At 39.7% G+C, this 21,149-nt stretch overlaps 1 protein-coding gene across 1 annotated transcript in view; it reads left to right on the top strand.

Annotated features, from left to right (window-relative positions):
• Ntn4 (netrin 4) overlaps nt 1-21,149 on the top strand; it is a gene marked incomplete at its 5' end in the record, with an annotated part of 102,204 nt that overhangs the window by 52,218 nt on the left and 28,837 nt on the right. Inside the window, 2 exon segments of the mRNA XM_013518478.1 lie at nt 5,481-5,607; nt 7,614-7,802. Coding sequence (XP_013373932.1) covers nt 5,481-5,607; nt 7,614-7,802 — 316 coding nt within the window.

Here is a 21,149-nt window from a genome sequence, read left to right as displayed (position 1 = left end):
CTTTAATGGGAAAAAGGCATATTTTCCTCGTTAATGAAAAGGCATGTTTTCCTCACAATGCTTTCTATTCAGAAGTCTGCTGTAGTATTGTTGTGCATGTTTTTGTCCTGCATAAGAAGAGCAGGTTCTAACAGGCTAGGCTGTTATTAGAATTTATCTCATTTCATGCATAAGAAGTTCATTCTTTTAAAAGTTAATCCTTTTCTCTAAAAGGGACATACTATCTCTTTAGAAATGAATCGGTTTTTGCCTTTACATTTGGTCTTAAATTGCAGCACGCTATTGTTCCACTTTCTAAATCGTTTGTCGTAGCTAAATAGAGAGCTATGAATTGCTGCAGCTGCCTTTGAGTGGGCATTTTTCTCCGGCTCATAGATGAAGCACTGCTTGTATCTTCTCTTCACAAACATTTTTCAAGTTTCAGGGACGGTATGAGAGAACATTCACTTTCCATCAGAATTCCAATGTGCAGGGTAATAAAAATAAAATCACATCTATACAAACAACAGTGGCACAAGAGCACAAGGAAATTACTAATGTACGAAATTCAAGAATTTCTGAATACTAAGCTGTAAAATAAATTAATTCTTTCACAAACTTTTGTTATCATTTTTAATAGGACCTGAACCACAAGAGTGTCGAATAGTATTCCCTTCGCTCTCAGGAAGGAACTGTGAAGCAAATGTTATCAGACATTCCTAAAAGAATTGAGTTAATATGAGTCCTCCAAAACATTAACCCTCTTGATGACTTGCTTTGGAATTCCATTATCGTGAACGCCGGTGGGGAGCATCCCTGCCAGATGACAAAGTACATCTTTGTTCGAAGGAGGGACGAGAATAATATTTAGCCTAAGATTATGCTAGCCACAAGCGATGGGAAAAAAGTAGAGAAGATAAAAAGCAGAAAGAGAAGTAAGAAGTAGAATTTATTTTAGTTTAACCATAGCCTATTGGATAGACAAAAGTCCATCTACAGAGACTTAATATTTATTTGCCTTTTCACTTGTGACACACTGGGTAAGAAAGAAGAAATATTGTTTTTTGTTTTTTCTTTTTTTTTGGCTATTTGGGTCTTGCTCTGGGTTATGGATAACTGCCTACCATCTGCCACTATCTGTCATACAGAGAAGCAGGCCTTTAAATCGTAGAACCATAAGACTGAAAGGACCCTAAGTGTTATCTAATGCCATCTTCCATCTCCTATTTAAATATCTTACAACATTTTGATAACTGCTTGCCTATCCCATACGCCTGACATAGCCAGTGACCAGATTCTACAACCTCCTGCTGGGGTCAATTCCAACTATACAATATAACAATTTTTTAAAAAATTTTTTTAAAAACATACGTTTTGTTTCTTTTATCTTTAACAGAAAGATAAAAAATTTTAAAAAAACCTTTCGAGGCAAGAGCTATATACCTTCCAACAATGAATCTGAAAGATGATTTCCTCATTTTGTCCCCCACTTAAATTCTTATGTCTATAGCTTCAAATATGAAAAAAATCATATACTCTTTCATATCTGTTTGGCTTTAATGTATAATATTTGTGATAAAAGTGAGCATAATCCCGTTCTCCTGCTCTTCACCTAGTTCCTGACTGTGTACCAAACAAGAGCTATGATTAACTTATTACTCAAGTTTCCTTTTTTTGTTTTTTTTCAGTGAAGACCTAGTTTTACTTGCACATTTTTCACGAGCGTAGAATAGTGGGTGATCTTTCAAGCTTGAACAGCAGCAGTTGTATCGCTGAGGAAGGATTTCTTGTTTCAAACTGCTTAGGTAATGATTTATAGCTATTTTAGGTGATTCTCAAAATGACGACTCCCTGAGTTTTTCTGTGCACAGAAAAATTTGCTGGGCTAGCCTCTTTCAGACCCTGGGGGGTTCACCCCAATCCTTCGCATGTGGGAAGCAAGGAAGGCTCTGAAGTCCGTATTCCAGAAGGACCTGACCTGTCCAACATGATCTTGTGGCACATGTGAATATTTGCAGAGGTTGCCCTACATGTCTGTGACCTCCCAAGACCTGGGGCTTGTGAGACGGAATAAATCTATGAGTTAGGTGAAATTATAGGTCAGCCTTGCAATAAACCTGATCAATCGAACCTGTGATGATGGTTCAGTTCCTCTAAATAAAACTAGTCATGCTTCCCAACATCAATAATTGTTTGCCAAAAAGAAGAAAGGATACAAAAAAGCAGTAAATAATAATTACAACCTTTTAAAATTCTGAATGTTATCAGAAAACCCATGTGGGGGTACTGGCTATTGGAAGGCATAAGGTGAGGAGAAGAGTGGGATGTGAAAGAGAAACAAAGAAAGGGGAAGAAGAAAAACTATAATAAGCAAAGGAGGGAAGCAGAAAGGATTTTTCTCTAAAGTGAAGAATAGAAAATGTATTTAGTATACCTTTCCACCACTTCCATACTCAGAAGTCTCAGTGAATTGGCATTACCTAGAGGGTAAATTTCAGCCACTTTAATATGTTCATGACCTGGACTGAACCTTCCTCGCTAGTGTTCCTTGAACATTCCTTTGGGGTTCTTATCTCTTTGTCTTTACTCTGTGAAGGTAGTCTTGTATACACTTCAAGACTCAGCCTCAGGGGCTGCACCTAGTTTATATGGTGAGCACTTAATGACCTTGTTCTCTATCACATTCACTTTTACTCCTTAACATTTTCCCTGATGCCTTCCTTGGATGGCCGGCCATAGATCCCTTGAACAAAAGTGATGGAGGAGGGTTAGTATTCTAGAAACTCTGACCCTCACTCTACCAGATTACTTGTACATATTTTGTATGTACATTCTGCTTTTTTGTTTTTGACATGTGGGGTTGACACAATTACAAAATTGCTATTCTTTCTACTCTCCATCCTGCTACTTCTGTCAGCTAGGTATGCCTTTATTTTACTAAACTCTTCAGCCTTGAGACATTTTTCCTACATTTTTTCCAAAGCCTTCATTGTGTTTGAAATCAGCCCCTAGTACCACAAGTAAAGTGGTGAATCGTCAGTTGTTACGGAGTGTTTTAAAGATGTTTACCATGGAGGTATTTGGTATGGGTTTCTGTTTTATTTTTATGAGAGAAAATGCTGAAAAGAAAAAGGTTTAATAAAAGTAGTAGGGCCGAAGTGTTTCTACTTGGTACAGTTTATATACAAAGATACACTGGAAAAATCAAATATCTAGGAGCTAGGATGAAAACACATCACTCTTGTAAAGCAGAGGAACATGAATTTCTATACCTCTCGGGGTTTAAGTGTAGATTTCAGACCCTGCCTACATGTATGAAAGGAGGTGTGCAGTGCACCTTCTTAACTCCTTGGAACTTCTATAGATAACTAGTTCATATCAGAGACAGTCATAAAGAGGAACCCAAGAAGAGAGATTATTATAACTCAACACATTCTTGGGCACTCCATGAAACTAATAAATTGAGCCTATAGTATTAGTGGAATTTCTGTAAAGAAGTTTAACAAAGATTTTTGCAACATCAATCCACTCTAATGATCCAGTCCCATCCCTTTTTAAGAAAAAATTCATATCCCCCTGACCCCTGAAAATTAAAAAAGATTGCTCTTGTTTTTGTTGTGTAAGAACATTATATAATAATACACTGAAATGAAACTTAGCAAGATGGCCACCAAAACGTTACTTATAACCTTTTCCAGTTTATAACTCTTAGGCATCATGTGGCCCATTCACTAAACAGCCTGGCTAAGCCCTGTGTATAATTTCTTCATTTGAAAATTATGTGAATATAACACCCACAGCAGTCACAAAACTCACTTGAATAATGCATGTGCCATTTCCAGAGTGCCCCTTCCCCTGGAACAAGAGATGCATATGTTTGGAAAGTATTCAAAGCAGTGGGATCCTGGTTGCCATGACAACTCCCTCAAGTGTCGTCTTGGGGCAAGCGGTAATTTATCAGGGTATTTTTGTGGCTCTTTCCAGGTTTCCAGAACTTTACTCCAGGGATTCGTTTTGATTTGGCCGCTCTAAGTCCATGTCATTTTTAGCAGCTCCCTTTTTGTGCAAAATATTTTAGATACATTGAAATAAACTTTGCTCACAGCGTTTCCTTCTGCCTTGGTTCCCTTGGCTTCCCCTCTCTGGAATGCTTCCTCGCTTCCACAAGTGCTGCTTACCAGTCAAGGGCCGGCTCACCTCCCCACCCTCCCGCTCCCCGCATCCGACCACCACAGTGACCTCTGCCTCTTGTGAATGCCAGCATCATTTTGTTTTTTAGGCATTTATTCATTGTCTGTTACCTTTTCCTACATAAATCTCTTTTCTCGGACCAGGGATATAGTGCAGTGGCACAGTGCCTGCCTGGCAAGCACAAGGTCCTGACACCAAAAAAAATCTCTTTTCTCTAACTACTACATCCTTCTTAAAGACAGATACTGCTCTGTATAGCAAACATGATCTAGCACCATGACTGTCCCTCACAGATGCTTATTAAATATACATTGACTGATTGATATAATTTGATACCTTTAGGCTGAGTTACCTTTAACATTGCCAAAAAAAAAAAAAAAAACACCTCATGGCTGCATAATTATGAATCCCACTGTGAGCTGCTTTGCAAAGCTTTCATATTTATTGTCATGATATCAATGTCAGTAGATGCCTCGTGGTACTGCAATCCATGGGAATTCATAGTTACTAGATCACGTGATTCAAACTGTTAGCGTTTATAAATTATCAGTGAAACAATACAAAAAACTTAATACTCAGATCCCTGATAATTCCACTAATATATTTCTCTCTGTGAAATAAACCCTCGGGTACTCAGTTATGAAGGCAAAAGAAAAAGCCCAGTTACTATGACAAAGTGCATTCAAAGCCTTAACAATATATGTATTTTGGTCCTTCAATTTTACCTCTAGAGAACACATAAAAAAGAAATAAAATGCCATTGAATATAATATATAAACAAAGTTACAAGCCTACCTAACCATAAAACAAGTGATTGCTGAAATGAATAGTCCATCATACAAGAGCGCCTTAAATGAGTGTTATACAAGAATATTTAATGAAATGGAAAGAGAGTCTCCATATATTTTCTGAGAAAAAGTCTTAATTATATTTGCATTTTTAAAGTCCTAGAGATGTATACTCTAAGTGCAGAGACCAGATACTGCTTTTCGATATTACAGATTTCTAAGTTCCCTATAGTGGAAAGTACTGTTTTTGTTTGAGGAATAAGAAATTTAACAGCATTAAAATTTCACTTAAGTGCTTAGCCCGTACCTGAGAAAGACTCATTAGGGGCATACGTCCTTATAGCCAAGAAAAATATTACTTCGCCCCTGGAATTAATCACAAGGGATCTCTATTCCTGCTAGCTAACGTCTTCAGTAAAGGGAACGAACGTCTGTGGCTAAGCCAGCTGTGCAGCGCACCGTGAGGAGGAAGAGCTCCCTTGCGTCGTGTGTGCTCACGGCTCCTCTTACCGTTGTCTGCAGGTCCATGGGAAGTGTATGTGTAAGCACAACACGGCGGGCAGCCACTGCCAGCGCTGTGCACCACTGTACAATGACCGGCCCTGGGAGGCAGCTGATGGCAGGACGGGAACTCCTAAGGAGTGCAGAAGTGAGTAACAAGGCCACACGCTCCAAAACCTTCTTCCTAGAGTAAACCTATCCGTGGGCTCCTTCTTTTTTCACTGCAGAAACCCAAATAAAGTGGTAGGTGACAAAGACGTGAAACTGCACACACAGCCCAGTGTTTCTTCCACCACTGGGAATAGCTGCTGTCAGCAAGGTTCCAACAGCACTAAGTTGCCGAGAACGGGCGGCCTGTTCCCTTGGACACTTTGCAGGCTCTAAGCACCCAACTTGGGAATCTGACATAATGCAAGCATGAGGAGATACAAGGGCAGTGGAGGATTACGGTGTACAGTTAGGGAGCTATAATCATGAAAACAGCTATTTTGAGTTCAGTTCTCAGAACAACCCAGCCAAGCAGGTGGTGTTAATCCCATTTTAGAGATCAGGAAACTGAGGCTCAGTAAGATTAAGTGTCTTGCCAAAGTTAGTAAATGAAAGACTCAGGACTTGATCCCAGGGCTTCTGACTCCACATTAGATACTTGTTTCCATTATATCATGATGCTTGCTTCTCATTTAGGATACTTGAAATGCAGATCAGATTTGAAATTAAACCAGCAAGTCAAGAGTGAGATTGTTGGGGTGTGAGATGGAAGATGAGGGAGGAGAAGGAAGATATGGGAACATGAACCAATTTGATCTTTGTAATTTGTGTTCAGAGAATTGTGCCTGCCTGTTAAAATGTTTATACTCAAAAAACTCTGTTTTCCAAAGATTTAAAGCCAAGTATGGTGAGTAATGTCGTGAGAAATCATTTTCAGTACATAAGGAATCACTGCTGATTTATTTTGTTTCTAGGAAATGTAAAGGATTTCCTCTAAGCATAAATCTTAATTATCTTATAATACGCTTTTTAGAGATATGAATCAGGTCAAAATATCACAACACATCAAGGAAACACTGAAAAACAATAGCACAAATATTTGCAAATACAGTTAGTTGACTTGGACAAAAGTGTCTGGGTTCTTATTTAAATCACTCATCAAAAGAATTAAAGACTTTCTCCTAAATTCCTTGAGTGCCGTTCTGGCCCTTTCCACCGAAACCCACCACCTATATAAGCGCGCCTAGAGCCCAGAGGTGCGTCCCGTGACGCTACCGGCTGACGATCATAGAAATGCCATTGAGAAATTCTTACCTAAGACACACAGCTGGCCTCTTCCCTGAGAATATTGAGGCTTGTAGAGCAGACTACCTTGCAGCCTCGAAAAAGACAGCAGCTGAGCACAGTATTTCAGAAAGAGTAATCGATCTTCGGGCCAAGTCACTATGCCCTGCCCACCGGAAGTTTCCCTCCAAGCTCACACGTGAGCATGCATTCAGGCTCATATCCACAATAGGAAGTGTCATTTTCAAATACTGCCTGGCAACTGTGACTTTTCTTAACAAGGACAGGAGCCTCAAGGAGATGCCCCTCGGGAAGCAGCAGGAACAGAAATGAGGGGAGAAAATAAACCGAGGGACACTCAAATGTCTTCCCCTAACACATGCCACCCCCAGTTGAGATGCTTAGCATACTATCTCTGCCTAACTAGACAAATCTACGCTTTGTTGACTTTCACGCCTATCCTTTTTTAAATTCACAATCTCTAATGAAAAAAGAGAAGGACAGATAAGCTTTTAAAAGTGTACTAACCTACTGAAGATAAGAGGAAAATAGGGGAAATGGCGTGGAAAACCTAGAACCCTCAGAGGGCACCTTTTTGTGTTTTTATTTCTGACTCATACACTATTAGAAAAACTATAAATAAAATAATTGATCAGCGTACCCTATTTTAACTAGTAGGCTACTAGAGAACTTGTTGCCATGTATATATGTATTTTTTTTTTTTAAGACAGGGTCTCACTATGTAGTTCAGGGTATCCTGGAACTGCGTAGCCCAGGTTGGCCTCAAACTTGCGGCGATCCTCCTGCCCTAGCCTCCCAAGTGCTAGGATGCAGGCACTTACTTTTAACTATGTGTGTTCCTCCTGTGCACCTCTCTTCCAGCCTGCAAGTGCAATGGGCATGCAGACACCTGTCACTTCGACATTAACGTGTGGGCGGCGTCGGGGAATCGCAGCGGCGGGGTCTGCAACAACTGCCAGCACAACACAGAGGGTCAGCACTGCCAGCGCTGCAAGCCAGGCTTCTACCGTGACCTCCGCAGACCCTTCTCTGCCCCAGACGCGTGCAAAGGTGAGTTGCATGGCACCCAGGGGAGAAAAAAAAGGATGCTTTGTGCACGAGACAACAGTCTTTCCAGCCTTCATTGTGCTGGTCCAAGGGCAAGAGGACAAGAAATTCTCAAACAGTGCATTCATGGACATCAGTGAACTTCACTGATAGGAGCAAAACTTTTCAACTTGTTAGATGAAAGCAGTACAGTGTTCTTACAGGTTATCTTCTTTCCACTCCCTGTGAAGTCACTTCCTGTAGTGACTTATTGGGATACAAGATGACTAATCAAAGAAAACGGAATGGTGAACAGGGAGAGATCTTAAAGGTAATCTTATGATTAAATAGGTGGGTAAGCTTTGGGAGGCTAAATCAGGAGGGTCACAAGTTCAAGCCCAGTCTGGGCAACTTAGCCACTTGGCAAGACCCTGTCTCAGAACAACATAAAACACGGGCTGGGGATATAGCTCAGTATGAAGGCCTTTTGTTCAATCCCAGTATCAAAGAAAATAAGAGAGAGAGAGAAAAGAAAGAAAGAAAGGAAGAAAGAAAAGAAAGAAAGAAAGAAAGAAAGAAAGAAAGAAAGAAAGAAAGAAAGAAAATACATATATACATATATATATAGGCATAGTTTTGAAAAAAAAGATTAGAATTGTAAAAGCTCTGCCTGATTCATGTGACATTCCTTGCAACACGTGAGTGAGAAAGCCCATGCAAAGCGCAAGCTAAATGTGATGACCAGCGCGTCTTGACTACCTTACTATGTCCTCATCCTTCAGCTCGGAAACCGTTAGACAACAGGCCCCGCTCAGTACTGCCCATGGAGATTGATGACCGTGCCCTTCCTTTCCCCACCAAGGACTCCTTGTTCCAGCTCAAAAAATGGTGACAGGAAGGGAGCGATACAATGGGAAATGAGCATGTAAAACCTTGAGATTTTTTTTTTTTAAAAGAAGAAACCAAATTGTTCTTTAAAACACACATTTTTAACTTCAGGGAGAAGATATGAGATCTCTACATGGCCTTGGGATGGGATCACTTGTTACCAAACTTGGTCTCTTAAATACTAGAAAGGAGATTATGACATGGCTCACTTTCAACACTGGGCTCTGGATTTGCATCAGAATATTTCTTCAAGAATTCTATTTTACTCCAACTCCCCAGACTTTCGTTTTAACAGGTTTCATACACATGCAGAGTAGATGCCCTTGCTGCTACTCAGCGACTGTGGAACCCTGTGCCACTTAGTGAAGCCCTCTCTTTGGACTCTGAATTCTCTATACGTAAAATTTCTCCCTGTGATGTTCTGAGAACTAAGGTATCCATCCATTAAGATCAAATTTTAGCATATTGCCTTTCATATAGTAAGCCTTCAAGAAATAAAAACTAGTATTATAGTAATACTTGTCCTATAAGCTAAAAGCTGGGATATTATAGTATTTCTACTATTTATTGATTAACAATGCCATATGTCAAAAACAATGGCTTCTTTAAAAACCACGGCGCCTTATGGGCTAAAATAAAGGATCTTTATCTGCATAGGGTGACTAAAGGGACCACTTATAAAAATAGCTTGGAACTGAAACAGATCCAGTCCTAGCACCATTCTGTACAGGATGTGTTCTAACAGATAGGGATACCTCTTTGCGCATCCCATAGCCTCTGACCCCTAGCACAAATATCTAAAACTCAGAAGGCATGAATCACCATGCTGATAAAAGAGGAAAGGGGAAGAACTTGTCATTGAATGACCTAGCTAAGTTAACAATCTTGTAGGACAACAGGTACCACTTCAAGAAGATTCCTTTATGTAGCATTTGCTTGAAACAGTATGCTGTACAATATACCTAATATATTCACTCTTTTTGGTCATTCTTTCATTCATTCGTTCAGTGACTTTATATTGAGTGCCTAGGATGTGCCCAGACTTAGACTGCATCAGGGAACAAAACAAAGATCCTTGCGTTTAAGGAGTGTATATTCTAGCAGCGGAGACAGGCGATAAATTTAATAAGGATTCAGTGTGTGAGAGGTGATAAATGCTGATGTCGCCAAAGTAGAACAGATAAAACAAGGAAAGAAGGATCGAAGGTCCCAGTGTCTGAGGCAGGAAGGAGTGGCAAGGTGCAGTACCGAATAGGATGACGGAGGGGCTGGGGATTTAGCTCAGCGGCAAAGCGCCTGCCTGGCAAGGGCAAGGTCGTGAGTTCGGTTCCAGGTACCGGAAAACAAACAAACAAACAAACAAACAAACAAAAAGAATAGGATGACGGGGTGAGCCGCAGCCCTTCGGAGGTGACATTAGAGCAAATCAGTGAGGAAGTCAGCCAAGTCTGTAACTGGGGGGAGAGCGTTGTAGGCAATACCTAAAGCAACCCCCTAAAACAGGAAGGTGATAAAGGAGTCAAAGGGGAAAATGTGGAGGTCAGCGTGGCTGCATCAGTATGGGAGTTGGGAGCAACAGGAAGTAGGATTAGAGAACGGAGCTGGAGTAGGGGTGACTGGTATGTCCCCGTAGGCCACTGTGAACACTTCAGCTTTCACTTGGAGTAAAATGGTGTGCCAGTGGGAGGGGTTCGAGCAGAGGAGTGGGGCAGTGTGATTTGATATTTAAAGGATTGCTCCGGGGGCTGGGGTTTAGCTCAGCGGCACGGCGCCTATCTGGCAAGCGGGAGGTCATGAGTTCAATTCCCGATACTGGAAAAAAGCAAACAAACATAAAGGATTGCTCCTGTATTACACAAAGGCAGTCGATTCACACTGAACTTGCACTTCTAGCTTTCAAGTTTAATTGAGGTTAACAAACTTCAGAAGGTTAGTTGGGTGTGGTGGCACACACCTATAATCCCAGCACTCGGGAGGCAGAGGCAGGAGGATCATTGCAAGTTCAAGACCAGCCTGGGCTACAAAGTGAGCTCAAGGCCAGTCTGAACTGCACAGTGAGACCTTGTCTCAAAAAGTCAAAAAAAAAGAAGAAGAAGGTGGTCCTAAGCCAATGCCATCATCTTAACCCAGAAAATGTGTTGGAAATGCAAATCCCTGGGCCCCAACAAAGACAAACTAATTCACAAGTTTTATTGATGGGGCTCAGCAATCTGAGGCATAACAGACCTTAGCAAGCCCTTCATTTTGTGATTAAGATGTACAATTAAGTTTGAGAAACACCTTTTTAAATGATGCCTCCAGTTTTATAAGGGTTAAAGCAAATTTCTAACATTTCGCTGGCATTTGAGCATCTACTTTGTGCTAGGATAGCAAACAGCTAATCATTTGCACTAGAGAACAGAAGACCAAAAGGAATAATGAAAGAAAACCTTGGGAGATTAATCAAGGCTAGATTTCAAAAGGCCTTGACTGCTCCCCTAAAAATGTTGATGTTTCTTTCCTATGGCATTGGGAACCACTGAAATAATTTAATTAGAGAAGTGTTACATAGTTACAGGATGTTTTAATGATGTATAGTTCAGATTAATTTGAAAGTGTTGCATATTATTCATTGCCTTTTGTTGTACTAATTATTTTTAAACTGGTTCTATAAAACCACAAGACAGATAAATCCTCAAAAAAAATTAAAACAGATAAAGCATTTTTTTAATGCCAAAATCTGACCAATTGAAAAGTGAAAGAGAAAAAAGAAAAGGTTTACCAGCAGACAAACTTGGAGCTAAAATAAATACCTTTTGTTTGTTTTGGTTTAGTTTTATTTTATCTTTTGTTACTGTTCTATGTTGAAGCTATGGTTCATATTCTTACTAAATGTAAAACAGTTACCAGCCCTAGCTTTTTACATCCTGGGTTACTCATGACTTCAGAGCTCTATAAGAAGAATACAGAAGAGAAGTTTATAAAAGAAAAAAAATGACTCCTTGTTAGCAGTCATTATTGATTTATACAGCTAATCAAATCACTTTCACAGAGGAGGTTTTATAGGTTTGGGTCCAAAAACTATCAGTTCTATGAAAAACAAACAAAATGTGAGAATATAGCTAAAATTAACAGGACACATAGCTTTTTACTATTTTTTTAAGCCATGAAAATAGCTGAACATTTTTCCACATCAATGGACTTGAGCAATTATATTTTTAAAGCTTTCTCTTTCACTCAGTAAATTCTTATTGAACACCAAGGCATCCTTATTCCTAGAAGTTAGCCCTATAAGAGAAACAGTTTTTTATGTCTACAGTGTCTGTGTACCTATGTGTGTCTACCTATGTGTGTACATAGGCATCTCACACACACACACACACACACACACACACACAGATACACACAAGTACCATCAGTATTGTGTAATAAGTATCAAGGGAAGCACATTAGAGGAGAAATTATTAAAAGCTGAGTGTTCTGAAGGGGTGCTTCCATCAGAGATAACAACCAGTGCAGCAAAGGGACAGAAGGAAGAAAGAAAATAGCATATTCTGTCAACTGAGGGAGGTTCAATTGGGTTAAGAATGAGTGGGGCCAGGCGTGGTGGCACACTCCTGTAATCCCAGCACGCAGGAGGATCGCTGCAAGTTCGAGGCCAGCCTGGGCTACATAGTTAGTTCAAGGCCAGCCTGGACTGCACAGCAAGACCCTGTCTCAAAAAAACAAGCAAATAAACAAACAAAAAGCCCTATGAAGACGGGAATAGCAGAGAGGAGGAGTGGTTGACTGCAGGTGCCTTCATTTGGAACCACTTCAGCAGTGAGCAAAGGTAATTCATGAATTGAACTACCCAGAAGTAGTGAGTAACTAGCCACTAAGCATCCTTTTCCTAGGACCTGCCAATATCCCAGTATTAGATACCAAAGCTACTCTGAGGAAAGCTCTACCAAGGCTATATTAACACATTCTAAACACAAAACAAAACCCCGTATACAAAATAAGGGAATTGTAACATGGTTTGTCTGGATGAGTTCTTCAGCCCCTTAAACTGCCAGGGGATCCACCTACATCTTGGCTACGGAAAGACTTGAAACCAGAAGCTACTATGAACAAGTCCTATTGCTCATCATTCTTAGCTAAAAAAGATGCTTGCATGGTTCTTAATTCACCAAGTTGGGAAATTAGGAGAATGGCTAATACCAATTTAGCACTTTCAGCATGATATAGAGGAGATGGACAAGTTAGTAGGGGCGATCCGTATTTCCTTCTTTCTTTCTCTAGGCCGTCCTTGCATCACTGGGTAAACTCCTCAGCGAAGGCCTGTGAACGTTCATTTCATGACTCTTTGAGGATATGTCTGGGGCAAAGATTCCTGTATCTCATTCACTGGCTTTGACCTCCTTACAGGCAACTCTTCCAGAACATTGCTCTGGTTGTTGTCTTCCCTTCTCCGAGCCTGTAGTTAATCCTAACACTTCCTAGAACATCTCCCTATTCTCTACCTAAATACTCTCCATAATACACCATTTGAATGCCAATGTGCTTCACAACATTTTTATTATTACTTAGTAATATTTTTCCTACCGTCAACTTCTTCCTTAGATATACCCCCTCCATCATCGTTTCTGTTACTAACTCTAATACTACAGCTAAGGACACATCAGTTAACAAACCTACATTTTTTAGTACTTACAATATGCCAAACTTCGTGAGAGGTGCTGATAGAGATATTGCTGTAGGTAGTATTTTTCTCCCTATCAGTTCCCAATTTAATTTCACAAGAAAAATAGTGTCAAGAAAAGCCGAAATTTAAAACCATCTCAGTGTGTGGTTCCATCAGCAACACGGATGATACTTTTCAAAATGAGAATTTCGTTACATTTGCTGCTCTGTGCTTACCAAGGCAGAAAAGCAAGCTGCTGTGCGGGGTGTGGTCCACCGAATAGCCTCGCTGGCCTCATCTAGTTATTAGAAATGCAAAACCTCTGATCCCTCCCAGGCCCAAGGAATCAGAGGTGCTGCTTAACACATCCCCCACGTGGTGGAATCGGACTAAAAGCTTCTCGGCGAGAGCTGCAAGCATTTCAGCAGTTACTCTACAGTTACATTTTTAAAATCAGATGGCCAAGACACCCTACTTACCCAACCATCCAAGTCAGGCAAGGTTTACGTCTCTATCTGTATGCATATCTACTTGGCATTTTAAAAATAGATTATAGAGGGATTTACTATGAGGAAAATGGAAATCTAGAGAAAGTGTTTTGTGGCATAATATTCTCCACAGTTTGATCCTCCATAGACCACTAATTCCATGAGCTTTTAAAAGGAATAATATGAGGGCATATTTTTCTCTGGCCTTCAAATTAAGGAAATGATGAATTGATTAAAGGTTTCTTCAGGATGTCTCAGAGTCTAGTATTCTAATATTCATTTGTAAACCTTCTTTTGTATTGCACCCATATCTGCATGAAGGCATCACTTGGGAAGGCAAATCCTAGAAGGTTCCTGGAAGATTTGTTTCTCATGATAAAGGGCTAGGACCTACGAGTGAATAACAAGGAAAAAATAAACTTTAGGAGCTGGAGTATAGCACTTGCCCAGTCTGTGCAAGGCCCTGGGTTCAATCCCTAGCACTGAAGAGGGAAAAAAAAGAAAAGAAAAAAAGAAAAGAAAAGAAAAGAAAAGAAAAGAAAAAAGAAAGAGGGAGGGGGGAAAGGGAGAGAAAGAGGTGGAGAAGGGAAGGAGGAAAAGAAGGAAAGAAGGGAGGGAGAGAAGGAAGAAGGGGAGAGAGAGAAAAAGAAATCTCTTATGTCTAACAGTGAGATAATCCCAAAAAATATTAACTAGGCCTGGACCGCCTCTCTTCTTTCCTGGTTTTCATCTTCCCAGGAGTTGAAAACTTGAAGCAACAGCCCAACTACATTTACTAGAAGTGTATAAGTTATCACTCAACCTAGTCCCAAAAACATGTACTGAAGGTCTCCTCTACAGCAGATATCGCAGTAAGCTGCAGATCTGTAAAGGTGAAACGGCCTCCTTCCCGAAAAAGCCTTAGTTCTAGATGAGGATTGCATGTAATCTATTCACGGTTCACAGGCCTGTGTGCATCAACTCGTCCTTATGCCCCTCCACAATTTAGGACCAAAGTGAATGAAAAATTACACTAAGCACCTGAAGGAGCACCTGTGCGGTTGGAGTGAAGGCAAACAGAGAAAAGACTTCCTTGAAGAGATCCTCCAATCTTTGTTTAATAGGTGTTTTTATCCTTTTCTCTACAAGTGCTGAAACACAAAGTTTGTCCCACTTTCCAACCTGGGTGATTGCTTTGATTGCCTTTAATGACTTAATCCAAAAATGAATGCGTTGCTGACAGTCTTCCCAGAGCACCTGCCATGCGTGGAATTCTTGCCCGGGGCCCATCAACCTCGGGGCTGGGTTCGCACTCAGGTACCCAGCTTCCAAATAAGCAAAGGGTTTGCTGGCCCCAGTCAATGTTCTAAACTGCTTTTTCCTTCTCAATCACTTGATAAGCCACATGCTAAATTCTGTGGCCCTTATATGTATGCTTTGAGCTTACGGCCATAAATTCATTAAACCTGAATAAGCAGGGGCCTGAACCAAATCTCCCCGCCCGTAAATTTATTCCCGTGAGCAATTAAATCATCTCTGTTCCCACTTCCTCTTTATTTCAACCTTAACCGAAATCTACTGTGGGACCCAGACAATCAACTATACATCTCCCTGCCAAGAAATCACTTCTGAGGATTCTAGAGCTGTTGTTTGTTTTTTTAAGACAAGTAGAGATCTCTGGAACTGAATTTATTTCTACAACTCGGGGAAAAAAGTGTTTTGAAAGACAGTGCATTTAAGGTCTGTACACACAGGGGAAAATGTGAATCTCTCCAGCTGAACTGCGCTAAGGGCAGAAACAGAGGCTCACGCTGGCTGACTTTGGAGAGACGAGGAAGAAGGGAAACACGGTTCGCACTAAGTTGAGGTACTTGGAGCAATTGTGCCTTTCTCCTCCGAAAGAGCGTGGTCTGTTTTCAAGGAACACATCTGAAACCTCTAGTCATTTAGACGGCTTCAATATCCTGTAACCAAAGTAGATTTTTCTACGGCAAGTACATTAAAAATGCAAGACGAACCTTACCACACAGTGGTGTGCTGGCTTTGGGCCCGAGGTGGTGGTGGAGTGTCCTCGTTTGTCGCATTTGCACCACGGCCAATTTCAAGCTACCACACCATTTTCATCAGGAAATGAGACTCAAAGCCAAACAGTGGAATCGTTTCTCTCCTCGGGATGAGGTCAAGGCTCCGCCTTCAAAGCCCACTTCTCTGTTCTCTCTGGTCATTGTTTCCCAGACTTAGATGTGGACCGGAATCACTCAGGACCCTTTACTGAAACTATACAATCTCAGAGCCCTGACCAAGATCTTCTGACTCAGGATCTCCAGCAGGCATAGCTCAGAAACCTGCATTTCTTTACAAACTATCGTTAGTAGTTCTGATTCAGCCTTTCGGTCTCCCGGTCAACATCTGAGAACCAGTCCTAGTTCCTCGGTGAGCTCTGCTCACTTTCACCCTTGGGTGAAAGATCACGAGCTAACACTCATTTGTAACTCAATCTACTCATGAATTAGCAGAGTCTCTGGTAGAAAATCCTACGGGATTTCTAAAACTCTGGCTAGACACCCCTTTTCTGACACACTGAGAGATACAAATGCTAGTAAGCATTCGTGTGAGTTATCTTCTCCCACTTAAGAATGTCTAACGTGAAACCTCTGTTTTTCTCCAAGAAGATGTCTGGCAGGAATTCTGAAATGTGTGCTCTCTATGCAGCCATTTCCAAATAAATATCTGGTTATTTCAGCCAGAGAAGTCTTTTTTATTCGTGGTACACAGATTTATTTACTGCGGATACCTCATAGTCTAAAGTAAATGATTGTAATGAGACCAGAGTTCATAATAAAATTACCTTACCACTATATTGACATTTACTTCTGCTTAATATTTACATATTTTAGATCTTAGCATCAAACCATCATAGGCATGTTATTGTGTTGATATTTAAATAATCATTGAATCGAATTCGTAAAGCTTCGCCTTCTTCACTCTCCTCCTGTTTGTACCAAAGGGCACTTTCAGCACCGTGTGGACAGGAACTGGATTAGGTATGGGATATTGATCATTACTCTGACAGTTTTTGATAGAAAAATTTCCCCTACTTTAGTAGAACATGTTTGCAACAGATGTTGAGGAATGCCTTGCAGAACAGAAATAGCTCTCTTTATAGAAAATAGCTAGTTAGTTGCTTTACAGTAAATTTGATTTTCTGTCAAGACACAATTTTAAGTTATTGCATAGCGCCTCCATATTTGTAGAAAAATAAACAACTAGAAAAGAAAGCAGTTCAGGTTCCCTGTCAAAGTAAACAACCTCTGGAAAAACCTGACGTGCCCTTCCTTCCTCTTTGGTGGGCCAAAGTTAATGTAGTCAACTGCCTTCTATCAGAGAGAAATAAAAATGTACTTGGTCCCTTTCCCCTACAACCTAAATCGAGTGCTTATCGAGATAGCGCCTGCTTACTTGATTATAGTTACTCTTCCTAGCTAGCTGTCTTTGTAGAGGAAAGCTTCTAGCATCCAAGTCTAACCTAGCATCCAAATCAAATCTAGCGTCCAAATCTTCTTTCTACGTTCTGATTTAGGTGAAAAGTATTCAACCAAGGGCAACTCTTGGGCCTTCGCATTCCACTCAAATAGCACCTTCTCCAATGCTCTCACAACGGATTTGTATGTAGCCCGGGGACAGAGCTCTTGTCTAGTGTGTGGGTTCGATCCCTAGTACCAGCTAAGAGAAAACAAGAAGAATCTGTATTTCTCTCTTTGTGTCTTTACTAATTATTTCATTCTAATTAAACCCAGAATACTTTATCACAGTGACACATTTGGAAACCCATATGCATCTTCCATTTTTCATTCTTGTGTCTGTGTCCTACCCATTGGTCCCCAAGGGTCACTGAGGTCTCTTCAAACAGTGACTTAGTGGATTTTTTGTCTTTCAAACTCTACTTTTGGCAAGGCCACATGAGTCCAGTTCGTGTCATATAAACAACATGGACATCTTTGTTTTATACAGAAACCAACTGTGAATGATTTCAGCGTAGAATCAATATGAAGTAACTGTTTTTGAAAAGCAAACTTGAAATAGAACCAGTGACTTGGCAGTAATAGCTGGGAAACTTTAATCTTGGGGTTTTTTCCCCTGAGCTAAGAAGTAAAACCAGAGGGTTAAAAGTGAAAAAGATAGAGAAAATAGATGTGCCATGATAAAATAATCATCCTAAAACATTCCTTTAAAAAAATTGAATAACATATATTAAAATTCACCCCCCTAATAAGGAGAAACTTTATGAATCAATAAATAATAAAAGTCAAATTTGGGAAGAGACACAGACAAGGTCATGAAATTCTCTGAAATGTCTCTCTCTGTCCAACAGAAAATGTAATTCATTAAAAAATAAACTAACATTCTGCCGAGAAATGCAAGTCAGCATTTAACGCTGATTTGACAAGCATTAAATTATCACACCTTAAATCATAAAACAGTAAAACCTTTAGAAAATATACAAAAAATCGGGAGGGGCAGAAAGAAGTAGCATTTGTTGAATGCTCCTGTAGACAGGCTTTGGGTTGGGCCATGTACATAAGGTATCACCCTCCTGTCTTTCGGAGGTTGGTGGTATCCTTTCTGTTTTACAAACAAGGACCCTGAGGTTTCCGTTGATTACATAAGGTGTCTCTGCTCACTCAGCTAGTCAGCAGCAAGCTGGAGTCTGAGCTCAAGTTTGTCAGCTGTGAATATCTTGATAGAGGCAATCAGAGACCTACAAAGATCCAAAGAATTGTACTTCATACTGCGGCCCAGTTGAAAACAAAATAAGAAAAGCAGCCAGCGCGGTGGCCCACACCTATAATCCCAGCACTCGGGAGGCTGAAGCAGGAGGATCACTGCTAGTTCAAGACCAGCCTGGGCTACAAAGTGAGTTCCAGGCCAGCCTGAACTGCATAGCAGAAGCTTGTCTCAAAAAGAAGGGAAAAGAAAAAAATGTATACCTATATACAAGAGATAGTAAGACAGTTACACAGCTAGTTTCTCTTAGCTCATTGAAAAGAAAGTTTTGCGCTAATACTTTTTTGGACAATATTTCATGCCTATGTCTCGAACTCTGAACAACTACTATGACTGTAACCATACACAGTGTATTAATTATTGTTACCCTCCTACTAGCCTGTTTTGAAACTCTGTTTAACTGTTATTTTTACTTTTTGCTGCTTTATATTTTTTAAAAAAGAAAAAGAAAGAAAGAAAAGAGAGAAAGAAAGAAAGAAAAAAAGGAAGAAAGAAAGAAAGAAAGAAAGAAAGAAAGAAAGAAAGAAAGAAAGAAAGAAAGAAAATCAGACATGTATTCTAGAGCCAAAAGTAATTTGTGACAGACCTAGTTTTCTTTAATTGTGCTATTTGGTTTTGAGTAAGGCCCTGCTTACTGATAAACAGCTGTGTAAAATCTGAATCTAAATAGCTGTGTTCATCCTAAGGGATCATAGTATAAAAAAGATGGAGGTGACTGGAGAGTGCCCCAAATCAGCCAACAGAGATGAGAGATACCGAGAATGACCTATACTCAGATTACCAGGGAAGCTTCTCATGCAGAATACAGAAAGTCTCTACAGTTACCCAAGTTGTAAGGTGCTTAAGAAAATGTTACTTCTCTAGAACAAAGAATTATAAGTGAGCATAATTAGCTGAAAGGAGAACAAGGAATTTCAGATTGATTAATGTGAAAGAAAAATTGTTTCAAAGGAGAGGCATTTACGAGTGGGGAATGCCTCCTGCAGAGGTACAATAAAGAGCTCTTGTTACAAATAATAAATAAAAACCAGACTAAGTGAAGCATTAAATGTTGAAAACAGTCATGCTCTGGTGACTTAGAATAATTTACTCTTTGACCACTTCAGGTTACTATAGATTTATGGGGTGCTTATTCTGTTTCCAGTATCTCAGTGTTAGTGCTAAAATACTAGGAAAACCTACAAAAAGTAGCACAAGCCTTGTATGAGGTTCATCAAAACACAAAACTATTCCAAGTTTGCTGCTTATTTTAAGAGGCACATTCTTTCATTCATTCATTCACTCATTCAACAAAGATGAAGTTGCTAAAATGCATCAGGCATGAGATAAAATGATGTGGTTCCCAGCTTCTAGGCATCATGGTATATTATAGAGATGGCAGCAAGTTGAAAATCATAAAGACATCAGTGAGGATCAAAAGAGACCCTTTTAGCTGGGAAACCAATGTAAATGGTCCTGACATCATTAAGAAATATCTGTTAACTGATACAGTTCATCCATTGGAAAAAAAAAAAAAACTCCAGGAGGCTGAGGCAGGAGGATCACTCTGAATTCGAGGCCAATCTAGGCTACAAAGTGAGTTGAAGGCCAGCCTGAACTACATAATGAAACCCTATCTCAAAAAGACCAAAAAAAAAACACCAAAAAGTACAAAAAACTCAACCTATATTTTTTTCAGAGCCTAGCATGTTCCAGGCCTATTCTAGTTGCTATACACAACAAAGTAGAGCCCTTACCCCATTGAAATAGACTGGAAATGTACTCAAGTAAATATGCAATTACAAGTGATAATAACTTATGAAAAGGTACCATACAGATTAATAAATTTTACAAGTAATAAAATTTGTACAGTCAATAGTATTTTCTTCAGTTTAAATGAAGTAGCAAACCAAGAATATATCATTGGTTTAACTGCATGAGATCCCTTAGATATGTCCAGGAATAAACAGTAACTGGCTCGGTTACAACTAGTAAACAGGAAAAGATTGATACAGAAATCAAACAGAGGATCTAAGTAGCAGTCACATAGTAAAGCATTAAAAATAAAGGGCATGACTTTAGTATGTATTTGCATTTTTCATTTTAAAATTTGTTGAAGACAGATGACAAATATACTTTAAAACTTTGCATTTATTTTTAAGGCATTAAATAGAGACTGAGCCTCACATCAATCAATCTTCTTTTGTGGAGGATATACAGCTCTTTCAGGAGACATTTCAGTAAATGAAAGGCAATCTCAAATTACTCTCTTATTAGATTTATTTGAGCATAATTTTATCTGAAATTAAATGTACTTTGAAGATTGCAGAATTAGCTATCACTGAACACCATGTTTATAATATTTGAAGGAGCAACAGAAAAATGTTTCCAAGGACAGTAAGAGGGTAAATATTTTGCCTTTCATGAAGTTCATTTATCATTTTTTCTTTGTTATGTATAACTATTCATCCACTAACAAAAAGAGTTGGTATTAGAAGAAAAGAAAATAATAGAACAAAAAAAGACTCTTTGTTCACTATTTAATTTTACACTTAATATATTTATAACAGTTCATGCTCTCTCTCCCTTGTGCTGGGAGCTGCATCT

This window comes from Chinchilla lanigera, unplaced genomic scaffold, assembly GCF_000276665.1.
Source record: "Chinchilla lanigera isolate Chin_1 unplaced genomic scaffold, ChiLan1.0 scaffold00004, whole genome shotgun sequence".
In the NCBI taxonomy this organism is placed as follows: domain Eukaryota; kingdom Metazoa; phylum Chordata; class Mammalia; order Rodentia; family Chinchillidae; genus Chinchilla; species Chinchilla lanigera.
This window is presented reverse-complemented; position numbering and strand designations above follow the sequence as displayed.